This window comes from Pistacia vera, unplaced genomic scaffold (genome assembly GCF_008641045.1).
Source record: "Pistacia vera cultivar Batoury unplaced genomic scaffold, PisVer_v2 Contig804, whole genome shotgun sequence".
Lineage (NCBI taxonomy): Eukaryota > Viridiplantae > Streptophyta > Magnoliopsida > Sapindales > Anacardiaceae > Pistacia > Pistacia vera.
This window is the reverse complement of record NW_022196673.1, coordinates 533654-556288: the sequence shown is the minus strand read 5'-3', so window position 1 is coordinate 556288 and position 22635 is coordinate 533654. Positions and strand designations below refer to the sequence as shown.

Below are 22635 nucleotides of genomic sequence, written 5' to 3'. Positions count from 1 at the left end.
TGTTGCATTTCTCTTCCCAACCACATTTGCATTTACCCACTTTCCATACTTCCTTGATTCATTCATTTTTTTTTTTTTTTTCTTTTCTTCTTCTTTCTCTTTTTTCTTTCAGATTTTTTTTTTTTAACAATAGTTAGGAAGCATGGATATTACAATCATTCCCCTCATTACCTTGATATTCACAATACACCACAACCTCCAACCCATTCTTTTGAATACCCTTCAAAATTGTGAGAAAACACTCTAAGCCACACACAAACACTCTCACTTTGCATAAATTTATATTAAATCCTCTTAAAAATCATGGGTAGAGTAGTGTGTTTAAGGGTTAAAAGGTTATGTTATTATGGGCTAAATGAAAGAAAATCAAGGCTAATATAAATTCAATATTGGCACAAAGGGGTAACAAGGGATAATAAAATATAGGGTTGGCTTGAAAGGCACAAACGGTCCAAAGAGGGCCTAAATCATTTCTTAAGTCATGTGTCGTCTAGGATTTCGCCTCAAGTGGTAATCAGATAGGTTCTAGAGTTTGGGGATCTAAAAAATGTCATAGGATAGTCACACACAAAACATCCCTAAATGCTAGAACTAACCCACCTTACAAACCACATTCATGAGAGTCTAAAACTTAAGCAAAACCAACATCCATAATTATTCCTAAATTAAAGTAAAATTTGACTTATTCTAAATGTTACATATCATTGCAATCATGTTATTATCATTGACATATGAATTAATCTAGAAAAATTGAAACACACTCAATTAAAAATAAAATAAAAACAAAGAAAATCTCCTGAAAATTACGAAAAAAATAATAAATAATAAATTCACAAAAAGTAAGAAAATTCACGAAAATTAAGAAATTCAGGAAAAGGGAACTTCCCCACCCCCAACCTAAAACCTACATTGTCCTCAATGTAACAATTAGAAAGGAAAAGTAACAAAGGAAAGAGAAGTTACCCCCCTTAGAGACATCGTCAAAATCTATGTGGCACCGCGACACCATTTTCATCACGCCGCGACATCAAGTTGCTGCCCAAATTTTGTTTTTAGTCTTCATTGCTGTGCCACGTCATAAATATTTTGAGCTGAGTTGCAAAGCTCTTTTCCTACAAAATGAATAAACCATAAAATACAAAGAACTACACTACTCTAACTCATCCAACCATACTTAAAAAAAAAAAAAAACTACATCTAAAAATTTAACAATGAAAACACTATAGAATTTTGAAAAACAAAAGAAAATAATAAGTAAATTAAATTAACATAAAATTCAAAGTAAAAAGTTGGGTTGCCTCCCAAGAAGCGCTTTATTTAACGTCTAAGCTAGACAGAATGTGCGATCTATGGATCCCTCATATTCACGTAGTCCACCACTTCAATTGGAGGAAGGCTTTCTAAGTATGGCTTCAAGTGATGCCCATTCACTTTGAATCTTCTTCCATTATTTAAACTCTCTATCTCCACTGCCCCATGAGGAAACACTTGATGTACTTTGAATTGTCCTAGCCACTGAGACTTCAATTTTCCTGGAAAAAGACACAAACATGAGTCATAAAGCAATACATTCATATCTGGTTGGAATTCTTTGCATTGTATCGCCTTGTCATGGTAGAGTTTAGTTATCTCTTGTAGATTCTTTCATTCTCATAAGCTTCATTCCTAAGCTCCTCCAACTCAATTAATTGCATCTTCCTCGTTTCTCCAACTTTATCCAAGTCAAAATTTAACCATTTAATTGCCCAATATGCTATGTGCTCCAATTCCATCGGTAGGTGACATTCCTTTCCAAAAACTAGCCTATATGGACTCATTCCAATTGGAGTTTTAAACATAGTTCTGTAAGCTCACAAAGCATCGTTCAATTTCAATGCCCAATCCTTCCTAGACATGCTCACCATCCTCTCAAGAATTGCCTTTATCTGCTTATAACTCACTTCCACTTGCCCTGAAGTTTGAGGATGATAAGGAGTTGCCACTTTATGTGTAACATTGTACTTCTTCAACAAAGCTGCAAAAGACTTATTACAAAAATGACTACCCCATCACTAATAATAACTCTAGGGGTACCATACCTTGTGAAAATCATATCCTTCAAAAAACTAAGCACAACCTTACTATCGTTAGTTTTTGTGGCAATTGCCTCAATCCATTTAGAAACATAATCTACAACAACAAGTATGTAAGTATAACCAAAAGAATTCGGGAAGGGACCCATGAAATCTATACCCCATACATCGAACAATTCCACCACCAAATTAGTGGTGAGAGGCATCTCATTCCTCTTGCTTATATTGCCTGATCTTTGGCACTTATCACACCTAGCACAAATAACATAAGCATCTTTAAACAATGTTGGCCAATAAAAACCAGATTAAAATACCTTAAGTGCTATTTTCTTTCACCGAAGTGCCTTCCACAATGTAGCTCATGACTGTGCTTTAAAACACTCTATTGCCCAATTTCTGGAACACAACGCCTTATTATGTGATCCAAACAGTGCTTGAACAAATAAGGGTCATCCCAAAAATAATGCTTCACGATGGATAAGAATCTCTTCTTTTCCTGAAAAGTCAAATCAAGTCTAATAATACCACTAGCAAGATAATTAACAATATCAACATACCAGGGCTCTTTTCCGTGTATGGAAAAGAGTTATTCATTAGGAATGGCTTCGTTGAGGGGGTAATCCCCTTCTTGATATGCTATTCACGATCTATTGTCTCCGCAAGACGAGACAAGTGATCAACCATGACATTTTCGCTTCCCTTCTTATCCCTGATTATCAAATCAAATTCTTGCAATAATAATATCCATCTAATCAACCTAGGCTTAGCATCCTTTTTAGTCAACAGATATTTCAAAGCAACATGATCAGAATAAATAATTACTTTAGAGCCTATCAAATAAGAACGAAATTTCTCTAAAGCAAACACTAAAGCCAAAAATTCTTTCTCAGTGGTGGAGTAATTTATTTTTGCATCATTTAAAGTCCGACTAGCATAATGAATAACATGATGCAACTTACCTACACGTTGTCCCAAAACTACACCTAAAACATAGTCAGAAGCATCACACATCAACTCAAACGAAAGCGACCAATCAGGTGACATAAGAATAGGAGTAGATGTTAATTTTTCTTTCAAAGTATTAAAAGCATTAAGGCACTCATCATTGAAATCAAATGTTGCTTAGCTAAGAGGTTACACAAAGGCCTACTAATTTTTGAAAAATCCTTTATAAATCGCCAATAGAAACTCGCATGACCAAAAAAACTACGCACACCTTTCACAAAAGTAGGTGGCGGCAATTTAGCAATCAAATCAATTTTAGCCTTGTCTACTTCAATACCTCTACTAGAAACTACATGTCCTAAAACAGTTCTTTGCTTTACCATGAAATGGATTTTCTCCCAACTCAAAGTTAAGTTTGTTTCTACGCATCTTTTCAAGACTAAGATTAAATTACTAAGGTAGTTATCAAATGAAGATCCAAACACAGAAAAATCATCCATAAATACCTCAATAAATTTTTCAATCATATCAGAAAATATGGACATCATACACCTTTGAAATGTGGCTGGGGCGTTGCATAATCGAAATGGCATCCTCCTATTTATAAAAGTTCCGAACGGACATGTGAATGTCGTCTTCTCTTGATCCTCTAGAGCAATAGGAATCTGATTGTAACTTGAAAAGCCATCAAGGAAATAATAGTAAGAATGACCAGCCAATCGCTCAAGCATTTGATCAATCAAAGGAAGAGGAAAATGATCCTTTTTTGTGGTGGTGTTCAACTTCCTATAATCGATACAAACCCTCCAACCTGTAGTCACCCTAATTGGCACTAACTCACTATCAGAATTTCTTACCACTGTAATGCCAAACATTTTAGGTACCGCATGGACTGGACTGGACTCACCCACTTACTATAGGAAATAGGATAAATAATCCCAGCGTCAAGTAATTTCAACACATCAGCTCTAGCCACCTCTTTCAGATGTGGATTCAATCTCATCTAAGTCTCCCTCGAAGGTTTTGCTTCCTCCTCTAACAAAATCCTATGCATGCACATGGTAGGGCTAATTCCCTTGATATCAGCTATTGTCTAACCTATGTTTGCTCTATGCTCACTCAACACGCTAAGTAATTTTTCTACTTTCTCTAAGGTAAGCTCTGAAGCTATAGTCACTAGAAGAGTTTGATTTTCTCCTAAATATGCATACTTAAAGGTAGGTGGTAATGGCTTCAACTCAAGCTCAAGTGGCGATTCTATGGAAGAAACTAGCTTAGCATCTACTTGTTCTATAGCCATCCTTAATTTTTCATCAGACATCTCAGAAATTATGCTATCCAACACCTCTAAGTACTGCTTAGCCTCTTCATCAATAAGCTCATCATCTTCTACTGTCAAAGCCAACTCCAATTTATCTTCCATCTCTCCCTGTAGAAAACTTGAAAAAATAATAGAATCCAAAGAATCTACAAGAAAACAATCATTAGTTTCTGAAGGTAATGATAAAGACTTGAAAACTGAAAATTTGACGGTTTGATCGAGAAGTGTCATCTTTAGTTTTCCATTCTGCACATTGATGATTGTCATTGTTGTGGCTATGAAAAGAGTTCCAAGCAGAATCGACAACTCACTACTAAGGTTTGACATCATCTCCATATCTAAAACCACAAAATCTACAGGCACAATGAGTTTATCAACTTGAACTAAAATATCCTCAACAATACCTCTTGGATACTTTACTGAACGGTGGGCTAATAGCAACGTCATTATTGTAGGCTTTAGCTCTCCCAATCACACTGCTTATAGATTGAGAATGCCATCAGGTTGATACTTGCACCTAGGTCCAACATTGCTCTTTCCTTTTGTTTATTACCAACAGTGATGTTGATAATAAAACTCCCAAGATCCTTCAATTTGGGTGGCAATTTGCATTGAAGCACTACACTCACTGTCTCAGAAACAATCACCTTCTCATTAGGCTCATACTTATGCTTTCGAGTGTTCAGCTCCTTGAAAAAATTAGCATAAGCAGGCATGTTCCTAATCATATCAAGCAAGGGTAAGTTAACATTAACTTTAGACAAAATATCATAAATATTAGAAAATGACTTATCCCATTTGCTTTTATTCAATCGACTTGGAAAAGGCACATGTGGAACATAAGGCTTGGGTGGAACATATGTAGAGTCAATATTTTCACTCTGAATGGGTGCACTCGATAGCTTCTCCTCAACTTTATCTTTCCCTGCATGATCAATTAAGGGTTCATTAGTTTTAGAATTAATCTCCTTATTAATTAACTTACCACTCCTTAGAGTTGTGACTGCCTTCGCTTGCTCAGGTTTGCTTGGTGATTTTTCAAGTACATGTCCTTGCACTGCCTCTGCTATTTGTCCTATTTGAACCTCTAACTTCCTGATGGATGCCTCTTATTGTTGGTATCTTTGTTCGAGTTTTGATTGTTCTTTTGAGACACTTGAATAAAGTTATCCAATGTCTCCTCCAATGAAGGTTTCCTTTGTTGATTGTTATTGCCAGAGCTTGTGTGTTGCTGATTGTTTCTCCAAGCAAAATTGGGATAATTCCTCCAACCAGGATTATAAGTGTTTGAAAAAGGATTATTAGGCCTTTGGTTGTAGGAATTCATCACATTAGCATGTTCTACAAACTCTGGAAAATTTTCACTAGAAGGACAAATGTTAGTTGCATGTCCAAGATTATTACAAATAGCACATACCTCGTTGGAACTATTTTGCCCTTGTTCTATCATCATGTTGCACATGGTCTTCATCTGCTTGGTCAACTCTAAAACTTGCATCGCCAATTCAGTGTTAGTATTTACTTCATACATCCCTTTTGATCTTCCTCTAATACTTTTCTACTACAAATTGGCTCCAAGCATTTCATACAACTCGTATGTCTTTTGTGAAGTCTTTTCTCCCATGGCACCACCTTCAACATTATCAACTATGGCTTGGCAAGCCTGTGTAAATCCATCGTAGAAAAATTGATTTAACAATTCTAAAGGGTATCTATGGTGGGGACATTGGACTAAAAGCAATTTAAAACGTTCCCAAGCCTCATGGAATGACTCACCTTCTATTTGCGTAAAGGTAGCAATCTTACCTCTCAATTCAGCAGTCTTCACATGAGAATAGAATTTACCTATAAATTTATTGTAGACTGCACCCTAGGTGGTAAGTGAAGCTGGGGTCAAAGAAATGAACCATTTCTTCGTTGCATCCTTCAGCGTATATGGAAAGCATCTCATCCGCAATTGATCTTCAGACAAACTCTACAAAGGAAAAGTTTGAACGGTTGAGTAAAAATCACGAATGAAAATTAAAGGGTCCTCTATGGCTATTCCATGAAATGAAGGAAGCATCTGAAAATGAACGTTCTTCAACTCATAATTCCTTGCTGCAGCATTCAAGACTATGCAGGATGGCGACTTTCCTATAGTAGGACGTGTGTACTCCTTCATAGGACATGGTAATTCAGCCATTTTCTCTAATTCAGATTTAGAACTTGATTCTGAGGACTTTGCAAAAATGTCAGTTTCCTTCTTCTTCTAACCGATTAAGTCCACTCTGTCAATATAAGGAAATAATTCTTTGTCTAATGATCGACGTCCTTGCATTCAAGAACTAACACACCAAAAGAAATAAAAACAAAAAGAAGCTCCAGACAAAAAAAAAAAATTTAAATTAAATAACAAAAACAATAAAAATTAAAGCACACGTTACCCCCAACAACGGTGCCAAAAAGTTGATGAACAATTTTAATACCTTGCAAGTGCACAAATCGCTATCCTAGTCTAGTGTGCAAAAGCAAGGGGTCGATCCCACAGAGATTTGTAAGCACTCAATTAATCCTAATATACTATGCCTTAATTAAACAAATAAAATAAACTAATTACTAAGGAAGCAAAATAAATTCTTAACCAACTGAATTTAATAAAAAAAATTAAAATTTAACTGAAAACCAGCACAAGAAAAATCTAGGTATCCGATTTCACCATAACAATCTGATTCTCTGCTAATAACTAATTTATTGTCATCTCAATCCAATTTCTAGGGTTCAGCCTTCCATCATTATGATATTACCGTTTGATGTTCGAGTTTAACCAAGTATTCTTAACCATTAAACTCAGTAGGATGTTTAGTAAAGTCTAACAATCAAGAACCCATTAAGAACAAGAAGTACTCAAAATATGAACCAAATTGTACCTAGCTTGATGTTTGCCTCAACACAATCCAATCATTCAAAAGAGCTATTCAAGGTTTGCATATGATGTTTACCTTACCTTGTCTCAAATAATCAATTGTTTTGTATTTCAAAGTTAGCATATGATGTTTACCATACTTATTTCATATAAAACATCAAGATCGAATTAAGTGCAATTAATGAAACTAGAAATATATTGAATGAATAGAACAATAAAATTAATCAAAGCATAAAACCTTCATGTTAGGTTACATCGGATCCCTAGAAAATAAATTAGTTACACATGATCATAAGGAAAACAAACCTCTACTCCTTCAAAAACATGAAGTACAAGAGAAAAAGATGAAACCCTAGGTAGATCTCTTCTTCCTGCCTCCAATTCTTTCCAAGTTGATGTCTCTTCTCCTTGCCTCCCTCAAAGTTTTTGTCTGCCCAAAAAAATACCTAAAGACATCCTTGTATAGTGCTACGGTTGTGGGAAAGTAATGGGAAAAATCCTATACAAAATAGGAGAATAAAATTTGCATTAATCTTAAGTAGAGTCCCTATAGAATTAGGATTCCTATGTCTGACCCTTTGGTACTAAAACAAGAATATCTTCCTCTAGAAATCTTGGAATAACGAACCGTAAAATTCTAGGTACATTAGACTTCCAAAGCTTTACAAAAATATGTGGAAAAGCTCCCAGTTCATTCTGAAGAATTTATGGTAGCTAGGCTAAGTTTCCGTTTTCTGTCCATTTCTCCTTAACAGCTGCTACTGGAAAATTGTACGCCAAAAGACTTCCACTTTTTAGCATGAAAACTTCTGAATCTGACCAAGCCATAAACATATTAATTGTATCTATTTGAATCATATTTCTAATGGTCCAAGAATCATCCAAATATGAGGTCTTTAGCTCAAGTTATCATAGCAACACTGAGGCATGTTCCAGAACTCGCGTCTGCTTGTCTTCTATGCATAGACGTAACTTTCGAATCAATTTTTAACCATCTTCCAGATTGAACTGGATCACGACCGAAACATAAAAGTTATAGCGCTATCTCTTATCTTTCAAACACCACTAGAATCAAGTCAATCGGAGTTTGTTTAATGATGTGAGAAGCGTAGGTCGGAGTAGCAGGAGTATACAACAAGCAGTCATGTTTAGTGTGGCTGTAACGAGATGAATTAGAACACTTGGAATCCTTGCGGATATAGCATCTGTGACACAAGTGCTCTGTCTTCGAAAAGGCATAATGCTATTACAGAGTCCACTATTTTGGAATAGAATGCACTGTGTGTCCTAACCAGATGCCATGGGGCGATAAGGGGTGCCTTCTAGTTCTTATTTAGGAGGAGCGGGAAGCAGAAGCCCTGGTTGAGTTGTCATAGGTCCATAATCAGAATAAGACTAAGCAAGAAGCAATGCCCGGCTCGGTGATTGATCTTTTGCTTCAGTCCAATCAGCTTGGTTGAAGGTTCAACGCAGTGGAATGGAAGTTTCGTTCCTACTCTTTCATCTTAATGGCAGTGCCTTGGCCTTCTTTCTTCCAATGGAAACGAGCAACAGATAATGGGGAAACTCGTGTTCGCATTTTGAGTTTCAAGCCAGTACCCCATTTCACTCAATCTCAAGCACTGGTAGAGAATTCCGTAATCTCTTGACCTTGTAAATCATGATTGGATTGGTGAAGGAGCTAAACCTATTCATGAGATTAGGAAACTTGTGGCATATAGGTTTCAAAACAGGTTGCGGAAGGGCAACTAAGCATCAAAAGATGGGAATATGATAGTTGATCTTTACTCCTTTGGGCGCTCTAAAGCTCCTCTTCTTGTCTTGAAGGGAATTCACACACTCAAGCACGATGGCATTCCAATTCAAAAACTAATAACTAATATTCAGCTAAACCTCGTGTTCTAACCAAGTCTTACAACCAATCGTATCGTCCTGATCACTAATCAACGGGATCAGGTCATGGGTACAGAAAAGACCCTAAGTAGCTTAGCTAAAGGCATATTCCCACCTTTCCTTCAATCTTCGATTTCAAACCAACCTTGTAACCCACAGGGCAGTAACTAAGCTCAATCAGTCCTCAGCTTGATAGGAAAAAGCCAAGAAGGAAGCCAGACCGACACTACGCTTCCATTCACACCTTTTATCCTATCTGTAGCTACGCAGAGAGTCTTATTCTATCCTATCAAGGCTGCTTCTTTTGAGTAATTTGTCCCTCTATCTGTTCCCTTAAAGCTTAGGTAAGGAGAAGGGAATGTCATTGTGTCAATTCTCAAAGATGGAGGCGAAGTCGTTAACGACTCTGACCGATCTATGAATCTAGTTTTATCCCTACTCTTACTAAATCCAGATAGTAGCTAGTGCAGTTACTGAACTCAAGAATCCCTTCAGCTAGCAGTTTCTAAGTGGGTTGCTAACATTGACTGATTCTCATCTTTCGCTGATAACGTACAGTTGGTTGGACTAAGAAGCTAGTTGCATTCTTTTTTTTAGGGAGGCTTCCACATAGGTGAGTTCAGAAAGTCTCTTAGCCGACGATGACCACTTCAAAAAGAACCTTTGGGTCGTGCTTACTCAATGTCTTTCCTTATTCGAAGCATAAATCCAATACCATTGATTCAACCATGAAATTCAGTTTATGAATTGAGTATCCATCCGTAGGAGATTACTTCAGTCTGGCCAAGGGTGAAGGATGCAGAAGCAAGGGCGACAGATTCACGTAAAGCGCTAAAGCCTTAGTTTAATCAATTTCGGAAACAAACGCAAACGCTAAGGATGTCTTTTATGGCTCTTGACTACGATTGCCTTCTTTAAAGCGACTCTGCCAGCTAGGGGTGTTCAAAAGAACCGATTGGAACCGGAACCTGCAGGTACCTGGGGTTTGGTTCCGGTTCCTACCTGGAACCGGCCGTCAACGGGTAGGTTCCAGTTCCAAATTTTTGGAACCGTTATTGTGCGATTCCGCTTCCGGTTCTTATAGTTAGGAACCAGGAACCAAGACTAATATAAAATAAAATTAAATAGTAGGGGGTTAATAAAAACTTTCGTAGAAAAAGTAACATGAATACATTTATATTTATATTTCATAACATTTAAAGTAAGTTGGTTTGACTTTTGAGAATCTATCTTTACAAAGTAATGGAGTTTGTAATTTTGAATTTATAATTTGCAATTTTATTTATTTTGAATTTATAATTTGTAATTTTATTTTTGTTAACAAGTTCCAGGTGGGGGGTATTTGTAAGCTTTTAAGGGTTTTTTTACCATTTTAAAAACTTTTGGGGGGTCGTGAATTTTACAGGGTACCCAGAACCGAAACCATTGTTACAGGTTCCGGTTCTAGGTATCTAGGAACCGGAACCATCAGTTCTGATTCCGGTTCCAAATTTCAAGGAACCGTCGATTCCGGTTCCGGTTTCTTTAAAAAATGCAGGGTACCTGAAACCTAACACCCCTACTACTAGCCAGATTCCAGTACTTATAATTATATTTTTTATTTATTTATTCCTTCCTAATTTTTTTAAAAGAATTTAAATTTGAATATTATGACAAGGGTATTTATGTAATTATATTTTCATAAGCAGCTTTTGAATTCCAAATGTTACTAAACCTACTTTTGAAATTCTTTAATAAAATGGATTATTTCATAACCTACTTCTTGCATAATCACTTTTCAAATATGTTTACCAAATAGAGATGGCAATGAGCCGGCTAGGCCCAGGTACCCCTTGGCCCGAGCCCAAGCCTGAACCCATGACAAAGGCCTAGTCCCGGCCCGGGCCCGTCACAGGGATGACAAGTAAAGCCCAAGCCTGACCCAAGCTTTTTGTAATCTCAGTCTCAGCCCAAGCCCGCCCATTTATATAATGTGAATTTTTAAATATTAATAAATTTCAATTTTTTTATATTTTTAACTTTAGAAGCAGTTTTAAATACTAATTTATTTTTTAATACTCATCAAATATTAATAAATTTCAAATTTTTTTCATATATGTAAGATAATTCTGTAATTAGATATATAGTATAAGGGTAATTTATTAAAACTAATAGTAAAATTATCAAGTCGGGACTGAAGACATACACATGCCCGGCCTGTACCAAAGGACGGGCCTTAAAATCAGTCTTAGGCCCAAGCCCAAGCCCAAGCCCAACCCTACTAACACCAGGTAAAGCCTGACCTTTTTAGGACGGGTCAGGTCGGGTATCCGGAAATACTTGACCCATTGCCATCTCTATTACCAAACACTTTTATCTTAAGAAATAAGAGCACTCCCAAACTCACCCTAATTCTAGCTTTTAGATTTCAGAAACACTTATAGAATAGTCAATTACCAAAATGCCCTAAGATTTACATACATTCTAATTTATAATTAACTTTTAAAATTAGATTAATAAAATAATTAAAAAATGTAAAAATATCAAAATATCAAAATTGACCCATAGTTGCTAGCCAACCACCGCCAGCAGTGGCCGAAGACCATCGCCGATGAACTGTAAACCACTTGCACCATTGGAATCTTCGACCGAAAATCTATATGATGGTGCCAACTGTTTGATGAAAAAATGTGATAACAACTTTTTGGCCAAATTTTGCCGGCTCGCTGCGACAAAACACCATAATATTTTACAGCACTGCCAGCACCAGTGCGTAAATCGACAGAAGGTGAGCGGAATGGTGCCAGTGGTGACATCCCACTCACCGCCAGAAAGTTTTTTAGCAACAATGGCCGCCACCGCCAACGACTATTTTTCGGCAACTCCCTAGTCTAAGTTTTTAATTTCAAATTTTTTTATTTAAAAACTTGAATTTAAATTGATTTTAATAATAGAAAAAAATGATTTCAAATATAACTATTTTTTAACTTGACATTGTTTATATATCATCTCCTAAAAACAAAAGTTATTTTAAATTTAAGAAAAACAACTATCTTAGTAGATTATTTATAAAGTTGACCTATAAATAATTATGGAACAAACTACAATGATCCCAAACTAAACCCCCCCGTAAATGGTGTTTTCTTTCGATTTATATGGGCTATAAAGATTGTTACCTAAAGCATAAAGCTTATAAATATTATTTAATCAAAATTATTAATTTATCAAATATTAATTTATTGAGATTTAACAGTAGAAGTATTAATAATTAATTCCTCAAATTTTTAATTTTAATGGTGAATTTTTCATATTTTTAATCTATATTTCTTAATATTCCAACTTTTTTCTTTAAAATTGCCTCCACTTTTGACATCATTTTCTTATTCCTTCGTCATGCCACCTGCTCTTTAATAACCGTTTTGTATCTTGGGAAGATCCTCTAAGCTTTGGAAATTTATCCTTTGATTTCGCCGAGAACTTAAGGCATGGGGTCAAATTACAAACAATAATATGATTATAGGGAATGACTGGTACTTTAATATTGATATTTTATATAAGCCATTGTACTCAACATGCTTAAAATACATTGAATAAAACTCATTAATGAACACTTAATAGAGCTAAAACTAAGATAATCATCTTTAATTATTAATATTTGTTAGAAATTTTGCAAAATTTAGAAGGATTAAATTGAAATTTTTAAGGATATTTATGTGAAAATCAAAATGTATAGGATTAAATTAATATACAACATGAACTTATAAAAAAAAAAATTCAGGAGGGTCAATTCCTCCATGGATTTCGCCATCCTTAGACCAGCTTCAGCAAAGCATTATTTAAGAAGACAAAATGCGTAATATTTTTAAAATTAGTTGAAAATTTCTCAATGACTATGCTATTTCTTTATCATTAACCAAGTGATTCCAACAATAACACTGATTCTGCAAGTTAAAATGTGTCAAAACATCTTTAATTTGTTAATCTTAAATTAAAAGATTTGAGTTGATCAATTCAAACTTTTATACATTAACTTAGTGATAATATATTCATTTAAATTTTCTATAATTTTTGTATTATGGAACAAGATAAATTTAATTAATCTCTTTTATCTTTTATATAAAAAGTTGTATTAAAGATGTGTGATTTTTATAAATTAGTGTTTATAGCTTAATTATTTATCAAGAAACCAACTCTTCAAAAATAGCATCTACATTGCATATCAAAATTAATACATCTTAAAAAAGACTCCCTGGATTCTTCACCAAATAATCACATCACCCATTTGTTTCCACAAAAGTTAACACAGCTTCCCTGCTTGCCTCTCAAAGCATATAGTCCCATGTTCCAACTATTGAGACAGAGAGAGAGAGAGAGAGAGAGAGAGAGAGAGAGAGAAGAAAATCAATCTCTATATATTATTTTTCAATCCAGAAGGTAAATAATATTTTACTGTTTCAGTGACAGTACTAATCCTTCAGAGGAGAATCAATACTATACCTTGTCCCAAGATTGCATCTGCCTTCTTCATCACCACCTCTGGTTGGGCTGCTAAATTATTACTACACATTCATTGGAAACAATGGAGGAACAATATCAGCCAAACAATTTATTAAGAGTGACACACAACTTCAAACAAGTAGCTTAAAAGGAATTTGCATTTTTACTATTTACAAAATGTGGTTTAAAAAATAAAATAAAACTAGAAGAAAGTCATATATACCTTGACTAAGGAAGAATATGAGATCGAAAAATGAGAGGATAGGTACAGCAAAATCCACTGCTCCAGCACTGCATTAATGAAGAAGACAAAATGCATAATTCCTTAAGTGGTGAAATTAATATGACTAGTCTCAAAACTCAATACACAAACGTCACAATCTGTAGCAAGTTCTCCATTATGAAATTAAAAACATGCAGTTCACACAACAATGTGTGCTCAATAGGTTCCGGAGTTTCAAAAACATGAAAGTAAAAAAGGAAATGTTGAGTAAGTAGTGAGGGCTTACCACAGATAGCAATGGTCCCTGTTTGAATTTATTGTGAAATGAAAAGGCGAGTGGTTTCGGATTGTCCCCAGGCCCTCTAATAAAACCGCTGATTCATACAATACAAATACCAAAATTAATCACAGACTAATTGCAAAGGTCACCCTCGTCTAAATCATTCAAATCATATAAACAAAATGATACTCACAATTATATAACAAAGTCAATAAGAACATATATAAAAAGATCCATCGCAATGCCTTTTTTTTCATAACTCTTACAATATTTAACATCGTTAGGTCACATTAATTTGGATAGTTGGAATTGAGTCCAGCATTCATGTATAATGGCCCAAAAGCAGAGATTTTTAAACAGGTTTAGAGCTTAATAATCTTTAAGTCCTTATCATCTCATGGTTTTCATGTTAAGCAGTTACTTAATAGTGGAAAAAACAACTCACATTAGTGATACGGAAATCAAAGGACTCCTTCTAGCATCATATATTGCAATCAGACCCTTGTAAATATCATCACCCCCTTTATAAGATACAGCTAATCGCTCCCCTGAAGCATCCCATGCTATCTTCTCAATTCCTTGACTGCACAATATAACATGCAAAAATAAGAGTAGTCAGATTAATGCTAAGTTGTGGCATTGATTTTGAAAAATATTTGGAACATATGCACCTTACAGCATGTAAATCATTTTATTAATAACAATAACATAGAAGGAAACATAATCTTGAAATTAACCTGAGAAGGCAACTCTAATTTTACCTGGGTGTTGGCGCATGAATGAGAGACTCTTACAAGATTTTAAATGGATTGAATGACTAAATAAAAGAATTGAGTTTTGTTAGCTTCTACAAATAACTGGACTCAAACTCAAAATTGTGTGATACACAGAACCATATAAAGTTGGAAATGTTTTTCCTGTTAACATCTGTCAATTTGAAGCTAACAAAACCTTGAATTTATGGCTGAATCTATGGCAAATACATGATAAAAAAGATAAATCCTCGGACAACTACTTGATTGTAATAACACTGGCAATGATATATAGAACTGGAAGATTCAAATTTTTTTGAGTTCTTTTCTCACTTTATATGTAGTTTTTCATTGAGTCAAAGGTATATGACTCAGTGTGACAAAAGATAATCCCTCGGGCATTAAACAACCACTTGATAGTTTGGGCATCATAGTGCCCTTGTATCCTGTGTATGTTCTTGCTGTTTAAGCATCATAGTGCCTTTGAGGAATAGTAGAAAGCTTCTGTATTTTGGAAGTATTTTTGGGGTAGTTAGGTTAGAAGGGAACATGAGGATCTTTGAAGATCATTTGGAAGAAGAAATCTCCCTTTAAAGGGATTAGAGTAATATTATGTGCTTCTCTTTGGGCTTCAGTAACTTCAGATATTCAGAGAATTCTCCACTTCTTTATTCATCATAGTTGGGAAGCAATTGTCTTACGATTTGAGTTGTGTCTTTGTTTTAACTAGTTTGTGGAAGTGGGGTTTTCTGGGGATACTTTTTAGTCTAGCTTTGCACTTGTAGGGCTACTTCTGAATGTCCTGGTCGTGCGTGGAAGTCCTAGGCTGTCATGTTTAGTAATTCTTTTCGCTTTCCTGTTTACTGAAGTGATTTCTTGTTCTATTCTTGAAAATTTTCACCATAATATAAATTTCTGTTTCTTAAAATAGAACAAAATAAATAATTAAATAAATAAAAACACTCATGATTTTATCCAAAACATAAAATAAATAAAAGAAAAAATGATAAATTTTCAAATATTGGGAAACACTAAATAAAAGGTTTTTTTTTCTCTACCTGCCTGTTAAGGAAATTATTTCTGGCAAATCAACAGGTAGTAGATGTGCATCTGCAGAGAATTATCGAAGAAAGAAATTACAGTCACCATATTGATATTAATGGACTAATCTACTCTTTAGAGGGAAAAAAAAAAAAAAAAGAGCAATGCAAATATTTGTGAAAAAATCACATTTGAAACATTTAAATTCTAAGACTGTCAAAAAGAAACTAAATATGCCAAAACTTCTGATTTACTTCTCCTTGGGAGCGATCAGTCAAGTCCTATCTCTGACAATCTTTTTTATCATGACATATATTAGTGCACGCTCATCAAACTGAGTAATGGTATATATCTTTTAGCTTTCTTAGGCTAGCCCTTTTTTAGCGGATCGATTGTTTAGTTTGAAAGATCTCTTCATATTATACATTTTGTATTTCTAATAAAAAAAATAACATAGTATTGCAAACTCCCGCAAATTAGTTTCATTCCTTTTTTCTTTTTGAAAGGAAAAGAACAATTATTCAGTTTCTCAAATACTTTTACATATAAGTTCCATTTCTTAAGCTTTGTTTTAATTCCTATTCAAATCAATGAGTCAAACAGTCAATTTCTAACGTCAAAAAATAAGAAAATGAGTGATCGTGAAACTTACACCAATGCACTGTCTCTCAATGTCTTTAACTCAAAGAAACCGGTGACAGAGAACTTAAAGAACTTATAAGCAAGCAAGCATACCCAATGATGGAGGCTTTGATGCAAAGTGTATAGAGCCCAATGTTGAAGACCCAGAGAAAGCAAGCAATATCATATGTCCCTCAGGATCCCATGTTGCTCCCTGATAACAACAATGAATAATGAAAGCCAAGTAGTTAAAAACTTATCCCACTGTATAATGAGAAGCACCCAAGACAATTATACTTGACAAGAAAAAATAAAGCATGAAATTAAATGAAAAACTACAACTTACTCACAGATGTTAATTATCTAGTTGGTTATGCCATCCTTGTCAAAACAATAAATTGAATCCAGTCCAAGATAAAATAAGAAATCAGTACACATGTATGGTAGAAATACATGTTAATCCTCATGAGCAATGAAGCCAAATGACATTAAAAAAGACTGCAAAAGGCTCATTTAGTCAATCAGCACAACTTTTCATAAAGGGTCTTTGTACTTTTAATGTCATCCTAATCAGATTTATGTGATTATGTTTGAATCAATAAAGGTAAAAATTCAAGAAAACTAGATGAAGTCACTATAAAACTAAAACAGAAGAAGGTTGAATTATATACCATTCTTCTTTTCTTTTTTTCTTTTCTTTTTTTCCTTTTTTTTTCTTTGATAGGAAACTGTGAAATTATATTATTTTGAGGACCAGTTGACCACTCAATTAGTAAAGAATCCTGATCAGGCATTGAAGATACTTTGTTCCACAAACAGTCAAGAATCTTCTGGCTTTCTAGTCAAATAATCGATATGAGCTCACAAAACACACCACCAAAAAATTCTGGCTTTCTCCATTTTCCCAAAACCAAACAAGTTTTCCATAAGCAAAGAACCAGATTTGTGTGTTTCCAGTGATATTTTTGCTTCTTTGATTAGAGTATGCCACAATCTGACCGCTACTGGACAGCAAATAAACAAGTGGTCTGCTCTTTCACTTTTTTTTTTTTTTTTTTTTTTTGCACACAACACAAGATGGTGGAGATAAATTCATATATAAACCATACATCATTCATAACAATATTCAGAAGAAAAACATAATAAAGAAAAAGAATCGGATGCATGGTTCACATAAACAACATCTGAATAACAATAGTTTTTGAGTTATGATCATGAAATTGAAAAAACAGTCACCAACATCAACGTTATTTTTTTTACCGTGACAAAGCCACTAATTGAAGACCATGGTTCAGACGTCCACGTGTTAGTCTCCCAAAGATAAAATGTTCCATCACTGAAATGAACAAAAACATTATGATACATCTCCTAAACTGTTCATAGTTTGTTTAATTAAAGCATATAAGTAAATAAAAGTGAGTTCTGTTATGACTGTACAATTTTGCAGAAAAAAAGTAATCTCCTCTTGGGGACCACTTAAGTATTGATATGCCAGCCAATCCACGTCGAATAGGTACCCCTGGCCCTGAAATGTTATATAAGACTATGAATATCACTGGATAAAGAAGTCTAGCCTTCTCTGATTTCAAGAAAAAGAAAATTCTCAATTTGGTACGTCTTGAGCATTCTTTTGTTGATAAGACTATTCATACAATAAACTAGATAATGTATTTACAATGTAGCATTATATTGCAGAGCTTCAAGACATGCAGTGGAAAAGACATACAAACTATTATGTTCTTCTCATTGAATAACATAAACCACAAACTGTTGTTTTTCTATATTCCACATGCATATACATCATAAAAAATTTCAAGAGTGATGAAGGAGCTACTTGGCAATGGTAAAAATAATGTCAACTAACTTCAGAATTTATCCAGCAAACTAGGAAACAAATCTCGAGTGCAAAAGAATATTCCAAAGGAAAACTAATTGAATCTAATCAGTACTATACCTTGAGCAACATCCCATATGGTAAATGATGAGCTCTCATATGATGCTGATGCCAAACATGTAAAGATAGGTCAAGGATATTCATAATTATATGTTGAGCAAACACCCGACCAATAAGAACAGACCAAGAAAGAGGTCAGATTGTAATTAAATATGAAATATCCAAAGACTGCTTAATAAAGTAAAACGCAATTCAGAATTTAGAAATAAAAAATAAAAAATAAATAAATAAATTACTATTACACTACTGTAAGAATGAGAGAGATGGCATGTTAATGATAATCCGTAATTGCCCTGTAAGCTCTAAAATGATAAAGGTAATATCTAGATTTCAATTTAACTAATAAAATCAAAATAACATCTCGCAAATAATCCATATGTAAATAGATGAGGATATCTTCCATCAGGACTCCACGAGAGACCCGTTATTTGTTCTCCATTCCCACTTTGGAGAAAATCAACTAGAGTCCATCGAGTTCCAGAGCCTCTAGAGAGGGTTCCCAAGAATGAAGCAGCCCCAGATCTCACAGATGCTGCATTCCCTGGATAAGAAGCAGCCCATATGCAAATTCCACCCCTAAAGTTCAGTTCAAGACTTGAGAAGTTAAATAGGCTTCATCATTCATAAGAAAAATTCTACCATAAAGTGCTAGCCCAAGCAAATTAATAGAAAAATAATGAGGCAACATGGTACTTGCTTGCATCCTATAGAGAGAGACCTCCCCCCATTCGGCCTCCACTCAAGAACTTTAACATTTCTTTGAGACTCACTGGTCAAAATGCATGGATCCTTCCCTTCTGTTCAAAATTAAAGTTCTATGAGTATGTATATAATAAAAGAGGCTAGGAGTAATCTCTTCAACAATAGAAATGCTAACAGAAAATAGAAAATAAGTAGCTAGTGCACTCAACAAATTACTGAAATATAGTTAAAAAGAAAAATAAAATCAAACACAAACCTGAATCCTCATAATCGCGAACTAAAACTTGATTCGCACCAGAGATAAATGCAATGATATGCTTATATGAGTGCCAGCTTACACCTTGAAGATCAACCTCAGGTAACAAATTCACCTACAAGACCTTATGAAGTAAAAGAGTAATTCAATAAAATCCTACAGCTTTTCTTATATGGCAGTGCCTCCGCATGGCATTGTACTCTCTAACATTGATCTCTTTTGACTAAGTTTGTTTATATTGTACTATTCATTATCTTCAAACTTGAGTAACAACCATGAAATATCAGTGCAATCAATTATTTAAAATAAATTGCCAATTGTAACACAAAAGTACTAATGGCACAATTAATCAAATTCTTAAATTGCAGTATCCTAAAATCATGCAAAGCACTAGTAGAGGAGACCACAAACAAATAAACCTCATTAGCAAGATTCTGTTTTCTACCTTGGGAGGTAAACTTTTGAGATTCTAATGTAGACACCAACCCACATTTGGTAATTCCAGAACATCAAATCAGTTACATAATTAAAAAGAATGAAATAAAACATTCCATCACACTGAGAAAATCCCACAGCAAGAGAACAATACCCAAAATTCCTTAAAAAGAGGATTGTCTACCTAAACAGATACAATGAAAAAAATCCATTTACGACAAATTACAGGGTCGTGCTAAATACTAGTAACAACTAACCAAATGTCAGACTTATTACAATCCTCAACTAAGCATTATGCTTCACATTACAAGCAATAAATAAATAAACTTTGCCAATTCAATCAGGAAATAAAACAAAAAGGCATAGTAATTAAGAAAAGAAAATACATGATTGGGATGAAAAATGCGTTTAAGTCCCAGCAACGTTGACAAAAAACCCTCTGTTTCTCCGTGTCTTATCCCTTCCTGTTCAGTTTCATGCTGATCGGGTTCATCACTCTGAAACGGCACCGGACTGAACACCATTCCCTGTAATATATAAAGGAAACAACTGAATTTGAATGACTGCCAGACTAAGCATACTTGATTTTTAAACAAAAATGAATCATACGAGAAGTTTTCCGTAAGTGTCTTTAGCTCGATCATCAGATAGATTATCAGCGGTAACTGCAAAAAGATGATAAATTTGTATCAGAGATTGTAAATTGAATTAAAATGTACAGAAAGAGATAAAGACAGAGAAGGAATATACTCAAATCTCGGTTGATTTCACAAATGGTAACAGAACCAGGATTAGGAAAACAAGGCATTGTAAAATTATTCAAATTTCTGAAATTTAAACTTCAAAAGGTCTAGGGTTTTAAGGCGAAAACCCCAAAAGCTTTAGGGTTTTGAAGGATAATGAAACCCAGAGCTGAAACCACACCAGTATGAAGTTGAAATGTTGATGGGTGGTATTTTGAGCTGCAAATTGCAATGCAACTAATTTAAGCCAATTTATTAGTTTTTTTTTTAATTAAAATATAAATATTAAAAGAGTAATTATTAAAAGAGTAATTTTAAAATATTAATCGCCCCTCTCATTTATCATTTATAAAATATAAACTCCTTTCTAATTCGTCTTAATAAACCCTGTTCATTTACAAAATAATCTTTACATTTATATTTTCATTATTCATATTTTATCTTCTAAATACTTATTTTATATATACTCTTTATCTTTTATCTTCAATATATTATATTAAAAGTTTTATTTCCCACTAAGGTTTACCTAAATAACAATATATCCGCTCAAGAATCGGAAAATACAATTTGCCCCATGAGGTCAGCGTGCCTTAACTGCCGTTTCGACATTAACGTTAAATTTGATAGATGAAGGGTAATACGGTAACTGCGTCATAAAGATTAAGGCATGACACGTTTTTTTATAAAATTAGTTATTACTTATTTAAATAAAAGGAAAAAAAATCAGCTTTCTAAATTAAGAAAAAAAAAATCAATCATTTTTCTTTCTTCCCAATCGCCCCACCAATCTTTCTGTCTTCTTAGATGCTCCACCTGCACCCTCCCCTCCAACAAATCCAACGTTAGATAACTAGAGCTCTAGACCTGACAAGCAGGTGGACCAGGCGGGTACAAACCAAATCAAAATAGATACTGACGAAATAGATTGGAGTTTCAAATAGATAATGAAATATAAAACTTATACCCGACCCTTGCAGGTAAGGGTGGATCTGCGGGTCACTTATTTTTTTAACATATTCTTCAATATAAAATCAAATAAAACTCAAATCAAAGTTATATAATATAAACGACAGATCAACTTAAAAACCATTAAAAAAAGTCAAAAGTCATAAAAAACCAAATGAAAATTGTTAAAACAAGTATACATTAAATTACTAAATGATCACACAAATAAAGAGTGATAGATACCTCAAATCAAAACTATTTCACAATACAATTTAAGAGGGAATATCACCAGCTAAACAAACTAAACCCAATATCACAAACTGAACAAATTGAACCCACACATGGCCAGAATCTATTTCCTCTAATTTGTGTACCAAAACAATTTAGTCATCAATCAACAAAAAATTAAATGATCCAAAAAGCAAAACTTCTACCTGAGGCACAATTACATTACCAAATAACACAAGAATAGCAAGCATATTACCAGATTACTTCAAGCAAAGTTCATTACACAACAATGATGTTAGTGAATTCCCTTGATTATGTAATCCCCAGTTGATTAATAGCATAAGAAGGCGATCATCGTCCATTTTATCATCTACAATTAACAACTATAAATATTTAATATCTTATGGCATTAACAATCTTACTATATTAACAAACGAAAATAATAAAACATTTGAGATATTATGTTAACATATTACCTTTAATTTCATATCTACACAGCCAAGTCCAAGTGCATATCAAAGATTGTGCATTATCTGGTCGAAATGAGCTTCGATATTTATTAAGCACTTTGTTGCAAATACTAAAGCGAACTACGAAGCAACAACTGTTATTGGTATACTCATAATATCACAAGTTATCATGACAAGTATCAAATAACGATTAGAATTATTCTTCCAATAGTCGAGGATATCTATATTGTGATGTTTGATACAATCAAGCCTTAACTCTTTCAAATAAAGATCTAACTTGAACTTCTTAATGGTACTAAATTTCACTCTTGCAGTAGTCAAATTCTTGCACTATTTAATTGAAATTGCATTTTTTGATACCTGAGGGCATATA

General features: G+C 34.0%; 2 protein-coding genes and 1 non-coding gene across 3 annotated transcripts; 1 reads left to right on the top strand and 2 right to left on the bottom strand.

The window, feature by feature from the left end:
• Window positions 1–4796: 4796 nt before the first annotated feature.
• Window positions 4797–5869, bottom strand: LOC116117314. Its single transcript, XM_031403351.1, has 2 exons — window positions 5431–5869; window positions 4797–5263 (listed from the first exon to the last, which is right to left on the bottom strand). Exons 1-2 carry the CDS (start codon window positions 5867–5869, stop codon window positions 4797–4799), a joined length of 906 nt encoding a protein of 301 aa, XP_031259211.1.
• A 177-nt stretch (window positions 5870–6046) lies between these two features.
• LOC116117354 lies at window positions 6047–6154 on the top strand. The gene has a single exon (XR_004125937.1). It is a non-coding gene; the product is annotated as a small nucleolar RNA R71 (small nucleolar RNA).
• A 7132-nt stretch (window positions 6155–13286) lies between these two features.
• On the bottom strand, window positions 13287–20828 carry LOC116117329 (aladin). The gene is made up of 16 exons (XM_031403372.1): window positions 20627–20828; window positions 20486–20541; window positions 20263–20403; window positions 19442–19556; window positions 19181–19280; window positions 18880–19059; window positions 18484–18542; window positions 17967–18054; window positions 17790–17865; window positions 16644–16743; window positions 15926–15977; window positions 14561–14698; window positions 14122–14209; window positions 13836–13903; window positions 13613–13674; window positions 13287–13463 (listed from the first exon to the last, which is right to left on the bottom strand). The coding sequence occupies exons 1-14, from the start codon at window positions 20682–20684 to the stop codon at window positions 13841–13843; spliced, it is 1314 nt and encodes a 437-aa protein (XP_031259232.1). The 5' UTR covers window positions 20685–20828; the 3' UTR covers window positions 13287–13463; window positions 13613–13674; window positions 13836–13840.
• Between the last annotated feature and the right edge of the window lie 1807 nt (window positions 20829–22635).

Excerpts from the sequence above, each read along its gene's own strand:
- LOC116117314 (XM_031403351.1), bottom strand. The coding sequence starts at position 5,869 with ATGTATGAAGTAAATACTAACACTGAATTGGCGATGCAAGTTTTAGAG. Across the intron at positions 5,264-5,430 it reads TAAGAGGCATCCATCAGGAA|GGAAAGATAAAGTTGAGGAG; the intron begins GTTAGAGGTTCA and ends TTGATCATGCAG.
- LOC116117329 (XM_031403372.1), bottom strand. The coding sequence starts at position 20,684 with ATGCCTTGTTTTCCTAATCCTGGTTCTGTTACCATTTGTGAAATCAAC. Across the intron at positions 20,542-20,626 it reads TGAAATCAACCGAGATTTGA|TTACCGCTGATAATCTATCT; the intron begins GTATATTCCTTC and ends ATCTTTTTGCAG. Across the intron at positions 16,744-17,789 it reads CAATTAGTGGCTTTGTCACG|GGAGCAACATGGGATCCTGA; the intron begins GTAAAAAAAATA and ends TGTTGTTATCAG.